Source organism: Nerophis lumbriciformis, linkage group LG01 (genome assembly GCF_033978685.3).
Source record: "Nerophis lumbriciformis linkage group LG01, RoL_Nlum_v2.1, whole genome shotgun sequence".
NCBI lineage: Eukaryota > Metazoa > Chordata > Actinopteri > Syngnathiformes > Syngnathidae > Nerophis > Nerophis lumbriciformis.
The window spans coordinates 46,237,564-46,256,801 of NC_084548.2; the positions used below are offsets into that span (position 1 = coordinate 46,237,564).

The following is a 19,238-nucleotide window of genomic DNA, read 5'->3' on the forward strand; positions in this document are numbered from 1 at the left end:
GTGTCTTTGTCACGCTGCCAATGTGGAACTAGTTTGAGCCAAGCAATGCAGAATTGATGGTATGCTTAACCAAATCAAATGGAAACCTTACCCGACCAGCCATTGAGTAAGTCACTGATCTATTGTTCATAATTCAGGCAGCACATCACTGTACACTACAGTGCATATGCTGTCGAGCTAGCTGTGCACAAAGAAAACATGAAATGTGGGCTAATACTTGTCAGAAACTGTAACACGATTGTTCATGTTTTTCAGTCAATACAGAGTGTTGTCCTATCCCGAACTCAAACGCAATTCAAGTGCTGATGTAGAAGCTAGTTTTTTTCTCGCCGTATTAGCTCATGGCTAATACCGATGCATGGCGATGTGTTACTTCGCGAGAAAAAGAGTTCCTCAATGTTCGTTCTTACAATAACAATTTTGCTACAGCTTGGTTATTATTCAGGTTACGGAACGTAAATTAAGTATTAATGGCAGTTTTTGAATGCATTTTTAAAGCGATTGAGAGGTAGAATTGACTGCTCCTATTGGCTGCATTGCAAAAAAGAGTGCAGTTCCCCTTTAAATGAAAAACTATATTGCTTTAATTAACTTCAGAATATTCACATACATACAAGTGCTAAAGCACATCCATGTGACGCTACTGTCACCTATATATATACATACATATATATATATAAAGAATCTCCTTCTCATCCCGGTGGGGTAGTATCTGTGTCATCCTCAAGCTCTGGTCCTCTACCAGACGCCTGGGGGTTTGAGGGTTCTGCGCAGTATCTTGGCTGTTCCGAGGACTGCGCTCTTCTGGACTGAAGCTTGAGATGTTGTTCCTGGTTTCTAATGGAGCCACTTTCCCAGTTAGGGGGTTCTTGCCCCAAGCGCCCCCACTACCACGGGGACGACGCTAGCCTTGACTTTCCACATCCGTTCCAGCTGCTCTTTCAACTCTTGGTACTTCTCAAGTTTCTCATGTTCCTTCTTCCTGATGTTGGCGTCAGCTGGGATTGCCACATCTATCACCACCACCCTTTTCTGCTCTTTGTCCACCACCACTATGTCCGGTTGGTTAGCCAGGAACTGTTTGTCAGTCTGGAAGCTGAAGTCCCACAGAACCTTGGCCCTGTTGCTCTCAGCCACCTTCTGTGGTATGGCCCATTGGGATTTGGGTACTTCTATTCCATACTGGTTGCAGATGTTCCTGTATACTATCCCAGCCACTTGGTTGTGCCTCTCCATTGTATGCTGATCCAGCTAGCATCTTACAGCCTGCTACTAGGTGCTGGACTGTCTCAGGGGCTTCTTTTGCACAGTCTGCATCTTGGATATATATATATATATATATATATATATATATATATATATATATATATATATATATATATATATATATATATATATATATATACTGTGTGTGTATATATATATATATATATATATATACTGTGTATATATATATATATATATATATATATATATATATATATATATATATATATATATATATATACTGTGTGTATATATATATATGTATATATATATGTATATACTGTATGTATATAAAATGGCCAGGCTTGTAGGGATGATATAGCCTCTTGTGTTTTTTCCTGACCTAACATATATATATATATATATATATATATATATATATATATATATATATATATATATATATATATATATATATATATATATATATATATATATATATATATATGTATGTATGTATGTGTATATATATATATATATATATATATATATATATATATATATATATATATATATATATATATATATGTATGTATGTATATACTGTATATATATATATACACACGTCCTGTATAAACTACTACACTACTACATATCGTTATCAGCTTATTTCTCTTAACAACAATATATATGTATATACTGTATGTATATAAAATGGCCAGGCTTGTAGGGATGATATAGCCTCTTGTGTTTTTTCCTGACCTAACATATATATATATATATATATATATATATATATATATATATATATATATATATATATATATATATATATATATATATATATATATATATATATATATATATATGTATGTATGTATATGGGATTGATGGCAAATTATTTCTCACCACCGAAGCAAAAATCGCGCATGCTCAGAAAAGTAGCGTCAGATTTACCGCCCGTCCGAGCACCCACTGGCAGAAATGTAGATCGGCGCCTATGCACCCGGCCTCCACCGGAAAGGTTAAGTTTGCAGCTGTGCTGATTCCCTGTGTTAAAGAGCACAGAGCCCCACCCCCTTCGCCACTGTGTCTCATAAATTTGCACGCACATTATTCAGCTCATGCTTATGCACCACTTGTGATGCTTTAGAGAAACAGAAATGAGAAAAGGGGTGTTCGTGGCAGAAATACATGTTAGTGCATGTTCCTCAGCTTGTTCAGCAGCACTCCCTGCTGGTGTCTGCTGTAAGACTGGTACAATGACTACAAAAACTACAAAAAAATCACAACCTTGATGTTCAGTCTGGTATATAGACTGCAAACAATATATTGCACTATGAACATAATTTATAGCTTTACATGAGTATGTGTATGCACAGTAATATTAGTACAACATTAGTTGCAAAAAGCAATACTATTTTACTCCTTATACCACTAATCCCTTTCTGCAGGCATTTTGATAAATGCTATATTTTCATTATTTAATTCTACATCAGTCACATCAAGTGGTATCATCTTGCTGTGTCTGTGTCTTGCACTGCAGTTGCAGAGAAAGAGGCACATAGGGAATGACATTGTGGCCATTGTGTTCCAAGAAGAAAATACTCCCTTTGTGCCAGATATGATCGCCTCTAACTTCCTCCATGCCTACATCGTGGTCCAAGTGGTCAACCCTTGTTCTGACGATGTTCTCTACAAGGTAAACAGCCTTCCTTGAACTACAGCATAGATCAATGGTGTCCAAAGTGCATCCCATCTGTGGCCCAAAGCTTGTTATTTTATTGGACCGCAACATATTCTACAGACAAAATTTAAAAGGGCCTACATCAGAACATTACAAGGAGAACAAAGACAAACGGTCACCCGCAAGCCAAAATGGCTGACTATTATTTTACAGCATACGGTCTTCTTGTCATAGTTAGCATGTGAACAATAGTCACCAGGATACACATGCCAGTAGTACTTGTAATACCCTGACCTATTTGCTAGAATGATAATGAAAATAGTAATAAAGTACAAAAATAATAAGAACAAATAAACAATTTCAAGAGGTCCATAGCCACCAATACCTCAAAGCTAAGACGTGATGTGCGAATGGATACTAAAATATTGATACCAAATCTTTATGCTCTAATATCGATTCTTAAATTAGAATATCGATACTTTTGATACTTAAGTTATTTCAGATAATGTACCATTAACAGGAACACAGTGCAAAATAATTACATCATTGAGCTCTTGTCTAAATGAAAAGGGATCGGTGGGGAAAAATACATACCGTACAGTAAATAATAAAGATTATATGACACTAAACCAATCTTACATAGGCAAAAAAGTTTCAATGTATGCAGGTAAAGTTTCCTAAATAATTCATAATCTATAGGTGTCGTTAAATTATACATAGCAATTGCAATAAAACAGCCTTTGCAAACTTTATTTGTTAATTTGGGAAAATTACTGGCAATTGAAATGAGTCATTCAGTATTCTAAAACAGCAAGTGTCTGGAACCTTTTATTATAGGCTATTTAGAGACACTACATACAGAGTTGAATATAAATAAGATAACGCGTTCAGTGCAGAATAACGTTAGTTAGTTTTGCCCTGTGATTTTATATTGTTTGAATATGATTCCCCAAGAGCAGCATCCCTTGAAATATACTACTTTTTAAATTTTACCAGACACATTAGGTATATTTGCACAAGTATTGATATCGGATCGGTATCGGTATTGAATTTTATCGAATTGGAAAAAAAATATTGGTATCACACGTCACTACTAAGAAGGCTGGTAGAGTGATTGGAGCACATACTTGTTTGTCACAAAAACATTCATGAAGTTTGGTTCTTTTACGAATTAATTATGGGTCTACTGAAAATGTGACCAAATCTGCTGGGTCAAAAGTATATATACAGCAACATACATGATCAATTTTGGGGATGTAGAAAAGTTACAATCAAATCAAATTAGCTTCATGGCATGGCCTCTTAACTTCATGTGAGTGATTATGATTGACGACACCTGTTGACTTCCCTAAGCCCATTTAAATAGGGCTCATGTGACGCAGTCATTAGACTCGGTTACAAACGCGACAATGGGAAAGTCAAAAGAACTCAGCACAGATCTGAAAAAACAAATCATTGACTTCAACAAGTCAGAAAAGTCACTTGGAGCCATGTCAAAGCAGCTTAAGGTCCCAAGAGAAACTGTACATGGCACAGTTTTGTCACTGCCACGATCAGGAAGAAAACGCAAGCTATCACCTGCTGCTGAGAGAAAATTGGTCAGGATGATCAAGAGTCAACCGAGAACCACCAAAAAGCACGTCTGCAATGAATTGGAAGCTGCTGGAACACAGGTGTCAGTATCCACAGTCAAGCGTGTTTTGCAGCGCCATGGACTGAGAGGCTACCATGCAAGAAGGAAGCTCTTGCTCCAGAAGCGACACCTTAAGGCTCGTTTAAAGTTTGCTGCTGATTTCATGGACAAAGATAAGACCTTCTGGAGGAAAGTTCTGTGGTCAGATGAAACAAAAATGTTGCTGTTTGGCCACAATACCCAGTAAAATGTTTGGGGGAGAAAAGGTTAGGTCTTTAACCCCAGGAACACTAAACCTACTGTCAAGCATGGTGGTGGTAGTATTATGCTCATGGCCTATTTTGCAGCCAATGGAACTGGTGCTTTACAGAGAGTAAATGGGACAATGAAAAAGGAGGATTACCTCCAAATTCTTCAGGACAACCTAAAATCATCAGCCCGAAGGTTGGGTCTTGTCGCAGTTGGGTGTTCCAACAGGACAATGACCCTAAACATGTTGTGTACAGGGGGAAGAAACGGCAGAGACAACATTTATTTATTTAGCTCTATGTTTATTTATATATGTAAATATACAATATATAAATAACAAAATAATAATATATACAAACAAGGGAAATGGAGTGTGACTAAATCCAAGAGTGTGTATGGTGCGCGACTATGTGTGTGAATTGTGAACTGTTGAGCGAGAGGCGGTTGTGCAGGCTTATGAAGGCGGTCCTCTGATCAGCACCAGGTGCGCTGATTGCTGGTGATTGATTGCAGCCGCTTGCTGCAGCAGGACTGACACGCGCCCGTCGCGCACCTGGAAGTGCGCTCTTGAAGGTGCGCTCATCAGAGCACACAGAGGAATGCGCATTGGCATGAGCCCGGGCTGTGACAAAACACACATCCAAAGTGGTAAAGAATGGCTAAATCAGGCTAGAATTAAGGTTTTAGAATGGCCTTCCCAAAGTCCTGACTTAAACCCCATTGAGAACATGTGGACAATGCTGAACAAAACAAGTCCATGTCCGAAAACCAACAAATTTAGCTGAACTGCACCAATTTTGTCAAGAGGAGTGGTCAAAAACTCAACCAGAAGCTTGCCAGAAGCTTGTGGATGGCTTCCAAAAGCACCTTATTGCAGTGGAACTTGCCAAGGGACATGTAACCAAATTTTAACATTGCTGTATGTATACTTTTGACCCAGCAAATTTGGTCACCTTTTCAGTAGAGCCATAATAAATTCATAAAAGAACCAAACGTCATGTATGTGCTCCAATCACTCTATCACAAAAAAATAAGAGTTGTAGAAATTATTGGAAACTCAAGACAGCCATGACATTATGTTCTGTACAAGTGTATGTCAACTTTTGACCACGACTGTATCATGCGCTATAATGTCTTATCAGGAGGATGATCGTACACAGAGCAGTAAGGCAGTTGAAGCAATAAATTTTGAGAGACTTAACAAAAAAATTAAAAATTGAAACAAGTTTTAGCAGTAATTATAGCATGGGAAGATATATGAGTGCCAGGGGGAGCTTCAGAGTGTGAGGTAAGATCATATCCATTACAAATTACGTTATAATAGATCCAGAAAGGACAACAGGTAAGGACCGATGACAAGGAGATTTTTTAAAGATGCATTTTCAAATGTCATTATTTCCCCAGTTATATAAGGTTTTGGGTTCGGTTTTGAGATTATAGTTATAGTTATGTGGCTTCATCTCTGTGTGAACTTCCAGGTGTCAGTGACAGCACGAGACGATGTACCTTTCTTTGGCCCCGCCCTCCCAAATCCCGCTGTCTTTAAAAAAGTAAGAGCGATAACAACTTGTAGATCTGGACTGTTCCATTCCATTTGGTTGTTTTGGTTTTGATCATCATTTTCCTTCCAGGGTCCTGAATTCCATGAATTCATCTTCACTAAGCTCATCAATGCAGAATATTCCTGTTATAAAGCTGAAAAGTTTGCCAAATTAGAGGTGGGTCAGTGAAAGAAAAAGTAATTTTAGTATGGGGAACATATTCTAAGTAACAAATACTTAATTTAGAGTTATTTGGACACTAGGGGAACATATAAGGGTTAGGGTTAGGGGTAGGGTTACTAATAAGCAATAATTGTGAGGTTATTGAGGGAATTAATTAAGAACCAATATGTTACTAATTTGCATGTTAATAAGCAACTAATTAAAGGTGAATATGTTCCCCATACTAAAGTGTTACCGAAAAGTAAATCATTGTTCCTCTTCAAAATGACGACATTCTTAAGTGTGTGTTTATATGTGTGTGCGTGTGTGTTAGGAACGAACGCGGTCGGCCTTGTTGGAGACGCTGTACGAAGAGCTGCATGTGAACAGCCAGGCCATGATGGGCGTTGGTGGAGACGACGACAAGCTGGAGAACGGCAGTGGAGGTGGAGGGGGCTTCTTTGAGTCGTTTAAGGTAACTAGCCAGGCAGCAGCAGAGGCAGAGGCTTTCAACAACTTCCTTTAAAGGAGACTGCCTCTGTTGTTGACACCGAGTGAAGAAACAGTGAGACTTTCCTGGAAATGTGCTCTGCAGCATGCCAATTCTCATTTGAATGAAAGCAACAAAGCGCATTTCCTAGAATGCGGAAGTCTTCTATTTACAATACAGTTTGATAGGGGACATCAGAACTGCCATTTGGCCTCGGTGGCATGTAAAGGTGGCGTCGTCACTCTGAGGGCTTTAGCAGTAAACTTTGTCCTGCTTTGGAACTTCACCATGCTGCTGTGCTTCGCCACCATGTTTCTCAGTTATCATTCCCAGAAACGCCTGCTTCTCCACTCTGCTAATACGTGCACTGGGTTTTTTTCCCCCGCTGGCAGTCTTCCCCTCGCTTCCTTCACAACCTCTAAACTTATTGAGTCATGTGACCAAAGTCATGTGCAGCTGTTGCTTCCTTGTCAGGGTTAACATCAGTAAAGTGTTCAGGGTCAGCTCCGAGGCTGACAACGATTGGGCGGAGCCACAAGGGTCATCGCCATCTGAATGTATGTCTCTCTCTGTAGCGGGTGATACGCAGCAGGAGCCAGTCTATGGATGCCATGGGTCTTACTTTCAAGAAGCCGCACACAGTGTCCACTAGCCTCAGCGGCAGCTTTAACCCCAGCACACCCGCAAAGAGCCCCAAATTCCAAGGGATAGTAAGTACAGACCCACTCCTCCTGGTCTTTGGGGAGACGCGCCTTGGCATCTCTTTCTCCCATAGAACTACTTGAGCTCATACCCCCTGGCCCCCGCACTTGCCTGCTGCACTAACGTCTCACAGAAAAGCGTGATACTTTCGCTTTTCCTTGAAGCTGTGTGCCTGGGTCCTGGCTCTCACATTGCAAGGGTTGCACATCACACGCCTGAGTGACTTCACACTCACGGAAGCAAAAGACTTGCAGGATCATGACGCACAAAGGAGCTCCTGAGAGTTTTGTTACACATTGCACAAGTACTCTCTTATGGTGCTGTACATACTGATGAATACACTATGTGTGTGTATAAGATTGTTCTATGTGTTATCAAGGTAAAATCAGGACATGTATACTGTATTCTGTTTTATACTATTTGGACAAAAGTGTGGCACACCTGCCCAATACAATTAGGACCTTAGGACTTGAGGCCCAGGGGCAAAGGGGCCCATTCAGCAACTGTTTTGTCCATTTTGTTCTTAGGCCCACTTACGAAGTTTTTAAGGAGATTTTTGTATTCATCAATGTTTTCTTAGCTGGGATTTGTTCGTAGGTAAGAACAAAATCTACGAGTGCTCCAGAGCACTCAAAATTTAAGGCTGTAATTGCTGCCAAAGATGCATCAACAAAGTACTGATAAAAAGGCTTTGAAAACTTATGGACATGTGATGTCTTAGTTTGTAAGTTTTAATAAATTTTTTAAAAATTCTAAAAAACGACCCCAAACATTTTCACATTGTAATTATGGGGTATGAGGACAACAATATTTTGTAATAAAGCTGTAACATAACAAAATGTGGAAAAATATGGAGCCAGAATTACTACCAGTAAAAAATGACATTGTGAAATAAATTGTAATGGCACTAAAACAAATATTGGCAACAAATGAAAAGCATTGAAAAAATTCAATATTTTCAGTGGATGTGTGTTTCAAAGATTTTTATGAGGTTTCGTTTCATTTTTTTATGGTTTCAAACTTAAGGCAGTGTTTTAGCGTTAGGGGCGGGGCTCAGAACAAGTTTACCTGGGAGAAGTTTTACTGGACTTGGGCATGCAAGTGAAACGCCGTAGAAGAAGAAAGGAGGACAGAGGGTGTCTAAATTAGGTTTAAAAATGCTTCAAAATATGAAATTATGAAGCAAAAATAGTTTGTTACATTGATCTTGAGTAGGCTTGTATGGGTTACTGTCAGCAGATTAATCTCCCGCTCAGAGAAAAGTCTTGTATTTGTAAACATAATACAGTGACCTACTTTATTACTGCTTCGTAAAGCATTCTGGTCAACTTCCTTACTTTCACAATTGGTTTTATATATGCAGTATATTTAGCATTAAGAGGTTATTAGGATATACTCCTGGTATTTATTAAATGTTTAATTTATTACTAGGCATAAGTTCTCTATACAAAGCAAATTAAAATAACTTTAAAGCAATTACTCATATTGATTAGTTATGCAACAGAGAATTGTTCCATATGAAGTTTCGCCAAATATCACGGCTATATCGAGACAAACATGGGTAGTTTAAAAATAAATAATCAGTTTCTGTACCGCTTATACTACATCCTCAAAGTACGGCTAGGTTAACACGAAGATATCGTATAACTTATAAACCTGATTTTGACGCCATTGGTCCTTCTTTCTTCTTTTAGGGTGTTTTTGTTATAAGCCCCGCCCACAGGCACCCGCCCCTCATGCTAAAACACTGCCATTATTTTGAAACCGTAAAAAAGAGAAGCGATCATAAAAACCTTTGAAACACACAAAAACAATACAAGTGTACAAACATATGAATATTGGCATCGAAAACATCCACCAAAAATATAGTATTTTTTCAATGTTTAGATTTATTTGTTGCCAAAACCAGTTTTGGTGCCAATACAACTTTTTCTACAATGGCAAAAATTTTGACCGATACCAAAATTACTGGCAGTATTTTGGCTCAATAGAAAAAGTGAAGCACTGTGAATACTTTCTGGATGCACTGTATGCCAGTATGTAACACGTAACTTATTAGCTTTGTGAATGGTTAGCTAATGATAGCGATTTAGGAATATTTAGCTACTAACGTTGGCTATGATTGAATATATATTCTATCATAACAAAAACATGGCTGGATATTCTTAATTGTTTTTTCCGGGACTGCTTTTGTGTATTTGCACACGTTACCTGCGTGTACATGTGTACGAGACAAATTCCTTGGACCGACGAGCAATTTTCATTTAATATGATTAGTAATTGTGAAAAATATTTAAAATGTTCTGTTAAACTACTGATGATGACAACCCCAAAAGGGACAAGCGGTAGAAAATGGATGGATGGATAGCTAGCCGGTGGTGTTTTGTTAAACTTTGAGTTGCAAACAGCCCCTTCAAACATGGATCTTTTAAGACAGTGTTTTTAAACCACTGTGCCGCGGCACACTAGTGTACCGTGAGATATTGTTTGGTGAGCTGTGGGAGATTATATAATTTCACCTAATTGGGTTAAAAATAGAGATAGATGCGTTAAAATGTAATATCGGAAATTATCGGTATCGTTTTTTTTATTATCGGTCTTTGTTGTTTTTTTTTTGTTTTTTTTTAATTGAATCAACATAAAAAACACAAGATACACTTACAATTAGTGCACCAACCCAAAAAACCTCCCTCCCCATTTACACTCATTCACACTCATTCACACAAAAGGGTTGTTTCTTTCTGTTATTAATATTCTGGTTCCTACATTATATATCAATATATATCAATACAGTCTGCAAGGGATACAGTCCGTAAGCACACATGATTGTGCGTGCTGCTGGTCCACTAATAGTACTAACCTTTAACAGTTAATTTTTACTAATTTTCATTAATTACTAGTTTCTATGTAACTGTTTTTATATTGTTTTACTTTTTTTTTTATTCAAGAACATTTTTTAATTTATTTATCTTATTTTATTTTATAAACATTTTTTAAAAGTATCTTATCTTCACCATACCTGGTTGTCTAAATTAGGCATAACAATGTGTTAATTCCACGACTGTATGTATCGGTTGACATCGGTATCGGTTGATATCGGTATCGGTAATTAAAGAGTTGGACAATATCGGAATATCGGTATCGGCAAAAAGCCATTATCGGACATCCCTAGTTAAAAATAATTTTTGCAAACCAGTAATTATAATCCGCAAATGTGTTGTTGTTGAGTGTCTGTGCTGTCTAGAGCTCGGCATGGTAACCGTGTAATACTCTTCCATATCAGTAGGTGGCAGCAGGTAGCTATTTGCTTTGTAGATGTCGGGAACATGGTTTGTCGTGATCACAATATGCAGACGACAGTGGGAGGCAGCGTGTAGGTAAAAAGGTATCTAATGCTTAAACCAAAAATAAACAAAAGGCATTGAATCTTAGGGAAGGCTATGCAAAACGAAACTAAAACTGAACTGGCTGCAAAGTAAACAAAAACAGAATGCCGGACGATAAAGACTTACAGCGTGTGGAGCAGACGACGTCCACAAAGTACATCCGTACATGACATGACAATCAATAACAAAATAGTTATTGAAGACAAGAACTAAAACAACACACACAGGAAAACAGCAAAAAACTCAAAATAAGTCACAGCGTGATGTGACAGGTGGTGACAGTACACCTACTTTGAGACAAGAACTATAGTGATGCATTGTTGTTCATGGGTTGAATTTATATCCAACAATTGCGAAAATTACTTTTTACTGTCAATATCGGCTGCTGAGTTACATTTTTTTATGTTTTCTGCTAGTGGTGTGCCTCGGGTTTTTTTAAATGACAAAAATGTGCCTCGGCTCAGAAAAGGTTGAAAAACACTGTTTTAGGAAACATACATTGTGTTTGAGTGTCCACGTCACTTTTCAGATTACAGCAGTTTACACATAAAAAGAACAGAAAATGGCTTTTCCCGAGCTGTTCCCACAAATGCAGTGGTCCCGAATGGTAAGATGAAGAAAATGAGGGAACAAATTGTGTAATACATCTGGTCGATTAATTTGGCGTGTATTTGTGTGTACCAGAGCTTTTGTCCATATAGTGCATTCAGAAAGACAACGTGTGTTCCTTCCATCTTTGTTTTCTTATTTTAATGTAAATATTTAAACACAAGTACATAGCTGTGTGTTTCTACTCAACACTTCCACCTTGTCAGACTAAGAAGAACTAACCTGTGTCACTGAATGTATGACTGCTACTACATGTCCTCTGCTGCAGGCTCACTTATCTGGTTCACCATTTCTTTCTCCCATATAGCTGCCTGCGTTGCACCTCTTGGAACCAAGCTGACGCACGCTTTGAATTTTGTTTGACAACACAACTTGCATGGAATCTCATATATTTGTATTTATCTCATGTTTTCTCCCACCCCCCCTTTTACCCTCCTTGTCGACTATCATCATCATCTCTCCCTCTCTCTCCCCCTCTCTTTCTCTTTCTGCGTGGCTCAGTCATTGCTTGTCCCAGGCAAAAGTCCCAGTAAATATGGACGTCGAGGCAGTGCCATAGGAATAGGAACAGTAGAAGAGGTTCATGTTTAATTCTTTTAACTATTCTCTACCAACTCTTGTTATTCTGTTTGATGTTTGTCTGCATGGCTCCACTGCACCATGGCCAGGTCCTTCTCATTTAATTGCCGTTTATCATTTTTGTGTTTTTTGAGAGATGATTGATTAAAAGGATATATTATTAGTACCGTATTTTTCGGACTTTAAGTCACAGTTTTTTTTCATAGTTTGGCCGGGGGTGCGACCTATACTCAGGAGCGACTTATGTGTGAAGTTATTAACACATTACCGTAAAATATCAAATAATATTATTTAGCTCATTCACGTAAGGGACTAGACGTATAAGATTTCATGGGATTTAGCGATTAGGAGTGGACAGATTGTTTGGTAAACGTATAGCATGTTCTATATGTTATAGTTATTTGAATGACTCTTACCATAATATGTTACGTTAACATACCAGGCACGCTCTCAGTTGGTTATTTATGCCTCATATAACGTACACTTATTCAGCCTGTTGTTCACTATTCTTTATTTATTTTAAATTGCCTTTCAAATGTCTATTCTTGGTGTTGGGTTTTATCAAATACATTTCCCCAAAAAATGCGACTTATACTCCAGTGCGATTTATATATGTTTTTTTCCTTCTTTATTATGCGACTTATACTCCGGAGCGACTTATAGTCCGAAAAATACGGTATGTGACGTTTTTATGAAGAGTTTTTTTTTTTTTTTTTAAATGTAGTCAATACTATTTGCTATACATTAATCCAGGGGTCGCCAACCCGTCGATCGCGATCAACCATTAGATCTTTGGGACCCTACCAGTCGATCGCAAAAATATTAGGAAAAAAATATGTATTAATATGACATCAGTGACACCCCCACCCGAAAAGTGACCAATATACCCACCAACAGGCAAACATTTTTACCTCTGAACACACCTGCACGGCGATGCCTCTCTCTCTTTGGCCTCACATTTGTCGCTCTCGATACCGTGGAAGAGGGGTTAGTGCGTCTGCCTCACAATACGAAGGTCCTGGGTTCGACCTGCGCTCGGGATCTTTCCGTGTGGAGTTTGCATGTTCTCCCGTGACTGCGTGGGTTCCATCCGGGTACTCCGGCTTCCTCCCACCTCCAAAGACATGCACCCGGGGGAATAGGTTGATTGGCAACACTAAATTGGCCCTAGAGTGTGAATGTTGTCTGTCTATCTGTGTTGGCCCTGCGATGAGGTGGCGACTTATCCAGGGTGTACCCCGCCTACCGCCCGAATGCAGCTGAGATAGGCTCCAGTGACCCCGGAAGGGACAAGCGGTAGAGAATGGCTGGACGAATGGACACCGTGGCCACACCCCCCGAGCATGGTCGACGCTGCACACTACACTTGCTCGTCTCGCAAACGCGCTTTGTATGACATGCACAAAAATCTGCAACAATGCATTAAGACTGACTGTTGCAACACATCGGACATTTTCCAGCATCCAACATCAAACAACTCTTCCCTCAACCACGAGTTCATGAACATCATCGCTCACCTGCGACAGAAAGCTAATAAGCCAAATACTAGAGTCCGTGAACATTGCTCCAAAGTCCGGATTTTGTGTTGATTTATTGTGCATACAAAAGTAAACATTGACATGTGCAAAGGAAGTAATATATGATAAAACAAGGCGGCAGCTAAAAAAGGACTTCCCCGTTCATCCCCTCCTAATCAAACACGAAAAACCCGCCAGGTGAACAGCTTTTGTGACTACTTCCGGTGCTGATGTAAGGCAACCATGTGACTTGCGTCCCATATGTAACCTTAGAATGAACAAATATACTACAGTACTAAGACTATAGTGGCCATAAACAGTTAACTTCTACAGCAGGTGTGTTCAAAGTGCGGCACAGGGGCCATATATGGCCCGTGACTCCTTTGTCAATGGCCTGAGGCACATAAAAAAATAATAAAAAACACTAGTAAAAATGTAGAAAACAGCAAGAAGCACAATGAAAAAAAACAATATGCTGACATCAGCCAACAATAACACAAAGAAAAAAATTATTATATATATATATATATATATATATATATATATATATTCAAGGTTTCTGTGGTTTATCCGTTATACAGTGCTCAATACCGGGGTAGAGCGAAATATACGTTAGGTCAGGAAAAAACACAGAGGCTATATCATCCCTTCAAGCCTGTTTCGCAGGTTTCCCTGCTCGTCAGGGGATTAAATTAAAATCCCCTGACGAGCACAGAAACCTGCGAAATAGGCTTGTAGGGATGATATAGCCTCTGTGTTTTTTCCTGACAAATATATATACAGTATATATATATATATATATATGTGGACATGTGTGTGTGTGTGTATATGTATATATATATATATATATATATATATATATATATATATATATATATATATATATATATATATATGTGTGAATGTGAGTGTGAATGTTGTCTGTCTATCTGTGTTGGCCCTGCGATGAGGTGGCGACTTGTCCAGGGTGTACCCCGCCTTCCGCCCGATTGTAGCTGAGATAGGCTCCAGCGCCCCCCGCGACCCCGAAGGGAATAAGCGGTAGAAAATGGATGGATATATATATATATATATACATACATACATACATACATATATATATATATATATATATATATATATATATATATATATATATATATATATATATATATATATATATATATATATATATGTATATATATATATATATATATATATATATATATATATATATATATATATATATATATATATATATATATATATATATATATATATATATATATATATATATACATACATATACATACTGTATATACATACACACACACACACACATGCTGCCCATGTGTGTATATGGGCAGTATATACATATATATATATATATATATATATATATATATATATATATATATATATATATATATATATATATATATATATGTATATGTATATATATATATATATATACTGTATATATACATATATATATAGAGAGAGAGTCTTAGTAAGACTCCACGTTCCAAAATTTTCACACAACCAAGAAAAAAAGGCATCACGGCAAAGTCCACCTCATGAGTAATTAGCCCCCCTTTATTAACGACTGAAGCACTTTTGCCTAAATGACTCGAGGTGGGTGAATATATGAATATGAGAAACGTGAGTGAGTTCACGTGATAAAAACACTTATATGAGGGAATAAAACTTTAACAAGTGTTGCGCTTTTTCTTTTGTTAAAAAGAAATAGAACCCTTAACAAGTAGTATTTTTATTTTTTATTTTAATGGCCTTTCAGTGGGATGCAGTGCATTAAATTATCGACACATAATTTTAAAGACATTTTCTAAAATAAATCATGTTGTATGGCTTTAGATTCTAAATGACTACTCTCAGTAATTGTTAACATTTATAATGCATATTTCTAAACAATACGTATAATAAGTCTAACTGTGATTTCTCTCTCTTCCCGGCAGTCTTTGATCATTCCAGGGAAAAGCCCAACCAGGAAAAAGTCTGGTCCTTTCAGCTCGAGACGAAGTAGTGCCATCGGGATTGAAAACATTCAGGAAGTGCAGGAAAAAAGGTGTTGTGTTAACAAATATTGGCATTTCTCTCCCTGTGCTTTATACAATTACTTCAGTTGAACCAAAGCAAATATAACGCTCTGTGTTCTCTGGTGAATCAGCAGAGAGAACTCTCCCAGCACACAAAAAACCCCCGACAGTGGCCACGTCTCCCAAGACCAGAAGTCGGACAACTCGTCCAATCAGAGCTCTCCTGAGGTGCTCACCACGGCAAAGAACAGGTGTGTAAAGGTCACCTCATGACTAGTGATGATAGGAGGACCTCCCTTTTCTCTGGGTGGGCTGGTTTAACGCAGTGTGTAGTTCGTATGTCTGTGGCAGGGCTCCATCAATCCCTGAAGGTCATGACCTCTCCCGCTCATCCTCCAACGCCAGCAGCTTCGCCAGCGTGGTGGAGGAGAATGAGACAGAGGCAGCGGAAGACTATGACACAGGCATGGTGAGTGATGTGTTCCTCACTTGTTACCTGACGGTCAGATATGAGTGCAGGACTACGTTTGTTGTCTCTCAGGAAAGTTTGTCATCTGCCGGGACGCCACACAAGCGTGACTCCTTTACTTACAGCACCTGGCTAGAGGACAGCACCAGCAGCACCAGCACCAACAGCCGTGGTAGCTCCCCAGGTGAACACATACTTATGATGAAAAAAATTACGATTGCTGGCATTTTGGATAATGCCTAATACATTAGACATCAATTTCTATGTTCTCCAGTGTAGATATACACACTGTAGCAACATTTGATGAAAATGTAAAGGCTGCATTCCAATGGTGACTGTGAAAGCTTTGACCTCTTACATTTGATCTCTTCCATCTTGCAAATATTATTCAAAAACTTTAGTATCCTGAAATTGGGTTGACAAATAGCACTTACTACAATTCACTTCTAGAACAGTGTTTTTCAACCACGGCTTCAATGCCTAGTGTGCCGTGGGAGATTATTTAATTATACCAATTTGGGTTAAAAATATTTTTTGCAAACCAGTCATTTTTATCCGCAAATGTGCCGTTGTTGAGTGTCGGTGCTGTCTAGAGCTCGGCAGAGTAACCATGTAATACTCTTCCATATCAGTAGGTGGCAGCAGGTTGCTAATTGCTTTGTAGATGTTTGTCGTGATCACAATATGCAGACGACAGCAGGAGGCAGCACGCAGGTAAAAACTTATCTAATGCTTAAACCAAAAATAAACAAAAGGCGAGTGCCGCTAAGAAAAGGCATTGAAGCTTAGGGATGGTTATGCCAAATGAAACTAAAACTGAACTGAATGCAAAGTAAACAAAAACAGAATGCTGGACGACAGCAAAGACTTACAGCGTGTGGAGCAGACGGCGTCCACAAAGTACATCCGTACATGACATGACAATCAACAATGTCCCCACAAAGAAGGATAGCTTCCGCACAACTTAAATCGTCTTGATTGCCAAAACAAAGCAGGTGCGGGGAATAGCGTTCAAAGAAGAAATGAAACTGCCACAGGAAAATACCAACAAAAGAGGAAAAGCCACCAAGAATAGGAGCCAAATAACTAAAACACTACACACAGGAAAACACCAAAAACTTCAAAATAAGTTACGGCGTGATGTGACAGATCGTGACAACACACCCACTTTGAGACAAGAGCTATAGTGATGCATGGTTGGTTATGGTTTGAATTCATATCCAACAGTTGCGAGAACCACTTTTTATTGTCAATATCGGCTGCTGAGTTTCATTTTTTTATGTTTTCTGCTGGTGGTGTGCCTCTGAATTTTTTCAATGAAAAAAATGTGCCTTGCCTCAGAAAAGGTTGAAAAACACTGTTCTAGAATGTATACAGTACAGGTGCTCCTCGGGTTAAGAATGGGTTCCGTTACTAGACATTGATGTAAGTGGAGTTTTATTATGAGTCATACATTAATTCCAAAGTCGCTCATGCTGTACCATACTACATGGTGGACATGAAGTATGGTTCCAGAGCCTATGTATGAAGAGAAGCCAGAAGGCTCAGCTCTCGATTTACAGGTCAGTCTACGTTACTACCCTCACCTATGGTCATGAACTTTGGGTAATGACCGAAAGGACAAGGTCGCGAATACAAACGGCGGAACTGAGTTTCCTCAGCAGGATGTCTGGGATCACCTTTAGAGATAATAGGGTGAGGAGCTCGGTCATCCAAGAGCCAGCTGAGATGGCTCGGGCATCTACTACGGATGCCTCCTGGACGCCTCCCTGGTGAGGTGTTTTGGGCATGTCCAGCTAGGAGGAGACCAAAGGGCAGACCTAGGACACGTTGGAGACACTATGTCTCACAGCTGGCCTGGGAACGCCTCGGTATGCCCCCTGTAGAACTAGAGGAGGTGGCCGGGGCCAGGGAAGTATGGGTATCTCTGCTAAGAATGCTGCCCCCGCGACCCGGACTCGGATAAGTGGCGGACAAATGGATGGATGGATTTAGATTTCACATTTAGATTTTAAATGTATATTTAACATTAATATTTTCATTTAACATGTTTATTTAACATTTAGAGTCAACATTTATAAACATGAGAAAAGTAATATAAATGTGAGAAAAGTGAGCTTGTTTGTAAACCCAAAACGTCCTCCTAACTTTGAACACAATCAACTATTCTTTACTCTTGTACTAATTTTTGCGGGCAGAGTTGACTATTTCAAACTGCCCAAAAAGTATTTGTGGACAGAAAAAAGAGAATCAGGATGAAACTACTCTACTGTATGTACGCTGGTCTCTTTATAGAGTAAATATAACCGCTGATCCATCCTTCAGGTCCTGGTAAAAGCGAGCGAGGGAAGGGAACAGACATCCGCATCAAACTGGAGCGACCTCACGATCATCAGTCCTCATCAGTGAGTGAACTCTAATTCTTCTGGAGGCATTAGCTGCGCTTTGCTCGGGTCTCAGATATGTGGAATACACCCTTGCAATTTACCGTATTTTTTTAACTATAAGGCGCAGTTAAAATCCTCTCATTTTATCAAATATCAGCGGTACGCCTTATAATACGGTGTGCCTTATATATGTATTAAATCTGGTTGTTCTTACTGACCCTGAACCAATTTTATTTGGTACATTTGTGTAATGACAAATGTGACCAGTAGATGACAGTCACACATAAGAGATATGTCCGTACTGTTAAAGCTTGTCGTTCAATAAATGACGCTAGCAAGTGCCTGTAAGCAAGAAAGACCAAAACATTAATGTTTCATTTAAAATATAGAAGATTACACACAATGCTCAAAAATCTGTCAAAATGTTTTAGTATGACTTTGGTAAACTACCAAATTGTTGGAGCATTATGGCTGCCATAGTCAGACGCACTGTGCTTCAACATACACATATTATGGTGTGTGTGTGTGTGTGTGTGTGTGTGTGTGTGTGTGTGTGTGTGTGTGTGTGTGTGTGTGTGTGTGTGT

The 19,238-nt window shown here is 38.7% G+C and overlaps 1 protein-coding gene across 24 annotated transcripts in view; it reads left to right on the forward strand.

The window, feature by feature from the left end:
- Positions 1-19,238, forward strand: part of rap1gapa (RAP1 GTPase activating protein a) — a 165,953-nt gene that overhangs the window by 137,127 nt on the left and 9,588 nt on the right. For 12 of the 24 annotated variants that reach the window (XM_061984432.1, XM_061984389.1, XM_061984454.1 and 9 more), the window contains 11 exons: positions 2,753-2,908; positions 6,254-6,325; positions 6,407-6,493; positions 6,813-6,953; positions 7,544-7,678; positions 12,167-12,244; positions 15,717-15,826; positions 15,929-16,048; positions 16,131-16,266; positions 16,339-16,450; positions 18,592-18,671. In XM_061984432.1, the coding sequence (XP_061840416.1) occupies positions 2,753-2,908; positions 6,254-6,325; positions 6,407-6,493; positions 6,813-6,953; positions 7,544-7,678; positions 12,167-12,244; positions 15,717-15,826; positions 15,929-16,048; positions 16,131-16,266; positions 16,339-16,450; positions 18,592-18,671 (1,227 nt within the window). Of the gene's footprint in view, positions 1-2,752; positions 2,909-6,253; positions 6,326-6,406; positions 6,494-6,812; positions 6,954-7,543; positions 7,679-12,166; positions 12,245-15,716; positions 15,827-15,926; positions 16,049-16,130; positions 16,273-16,338; positions 16,451-18,591; positions 18,672-19,238 lie in introns of those variants that run through there. The other 12 variants (XM_061984414.1, XM_061984406.1, XM_061984397.1 and 9 more) reach the window with 12 other exon arrangements.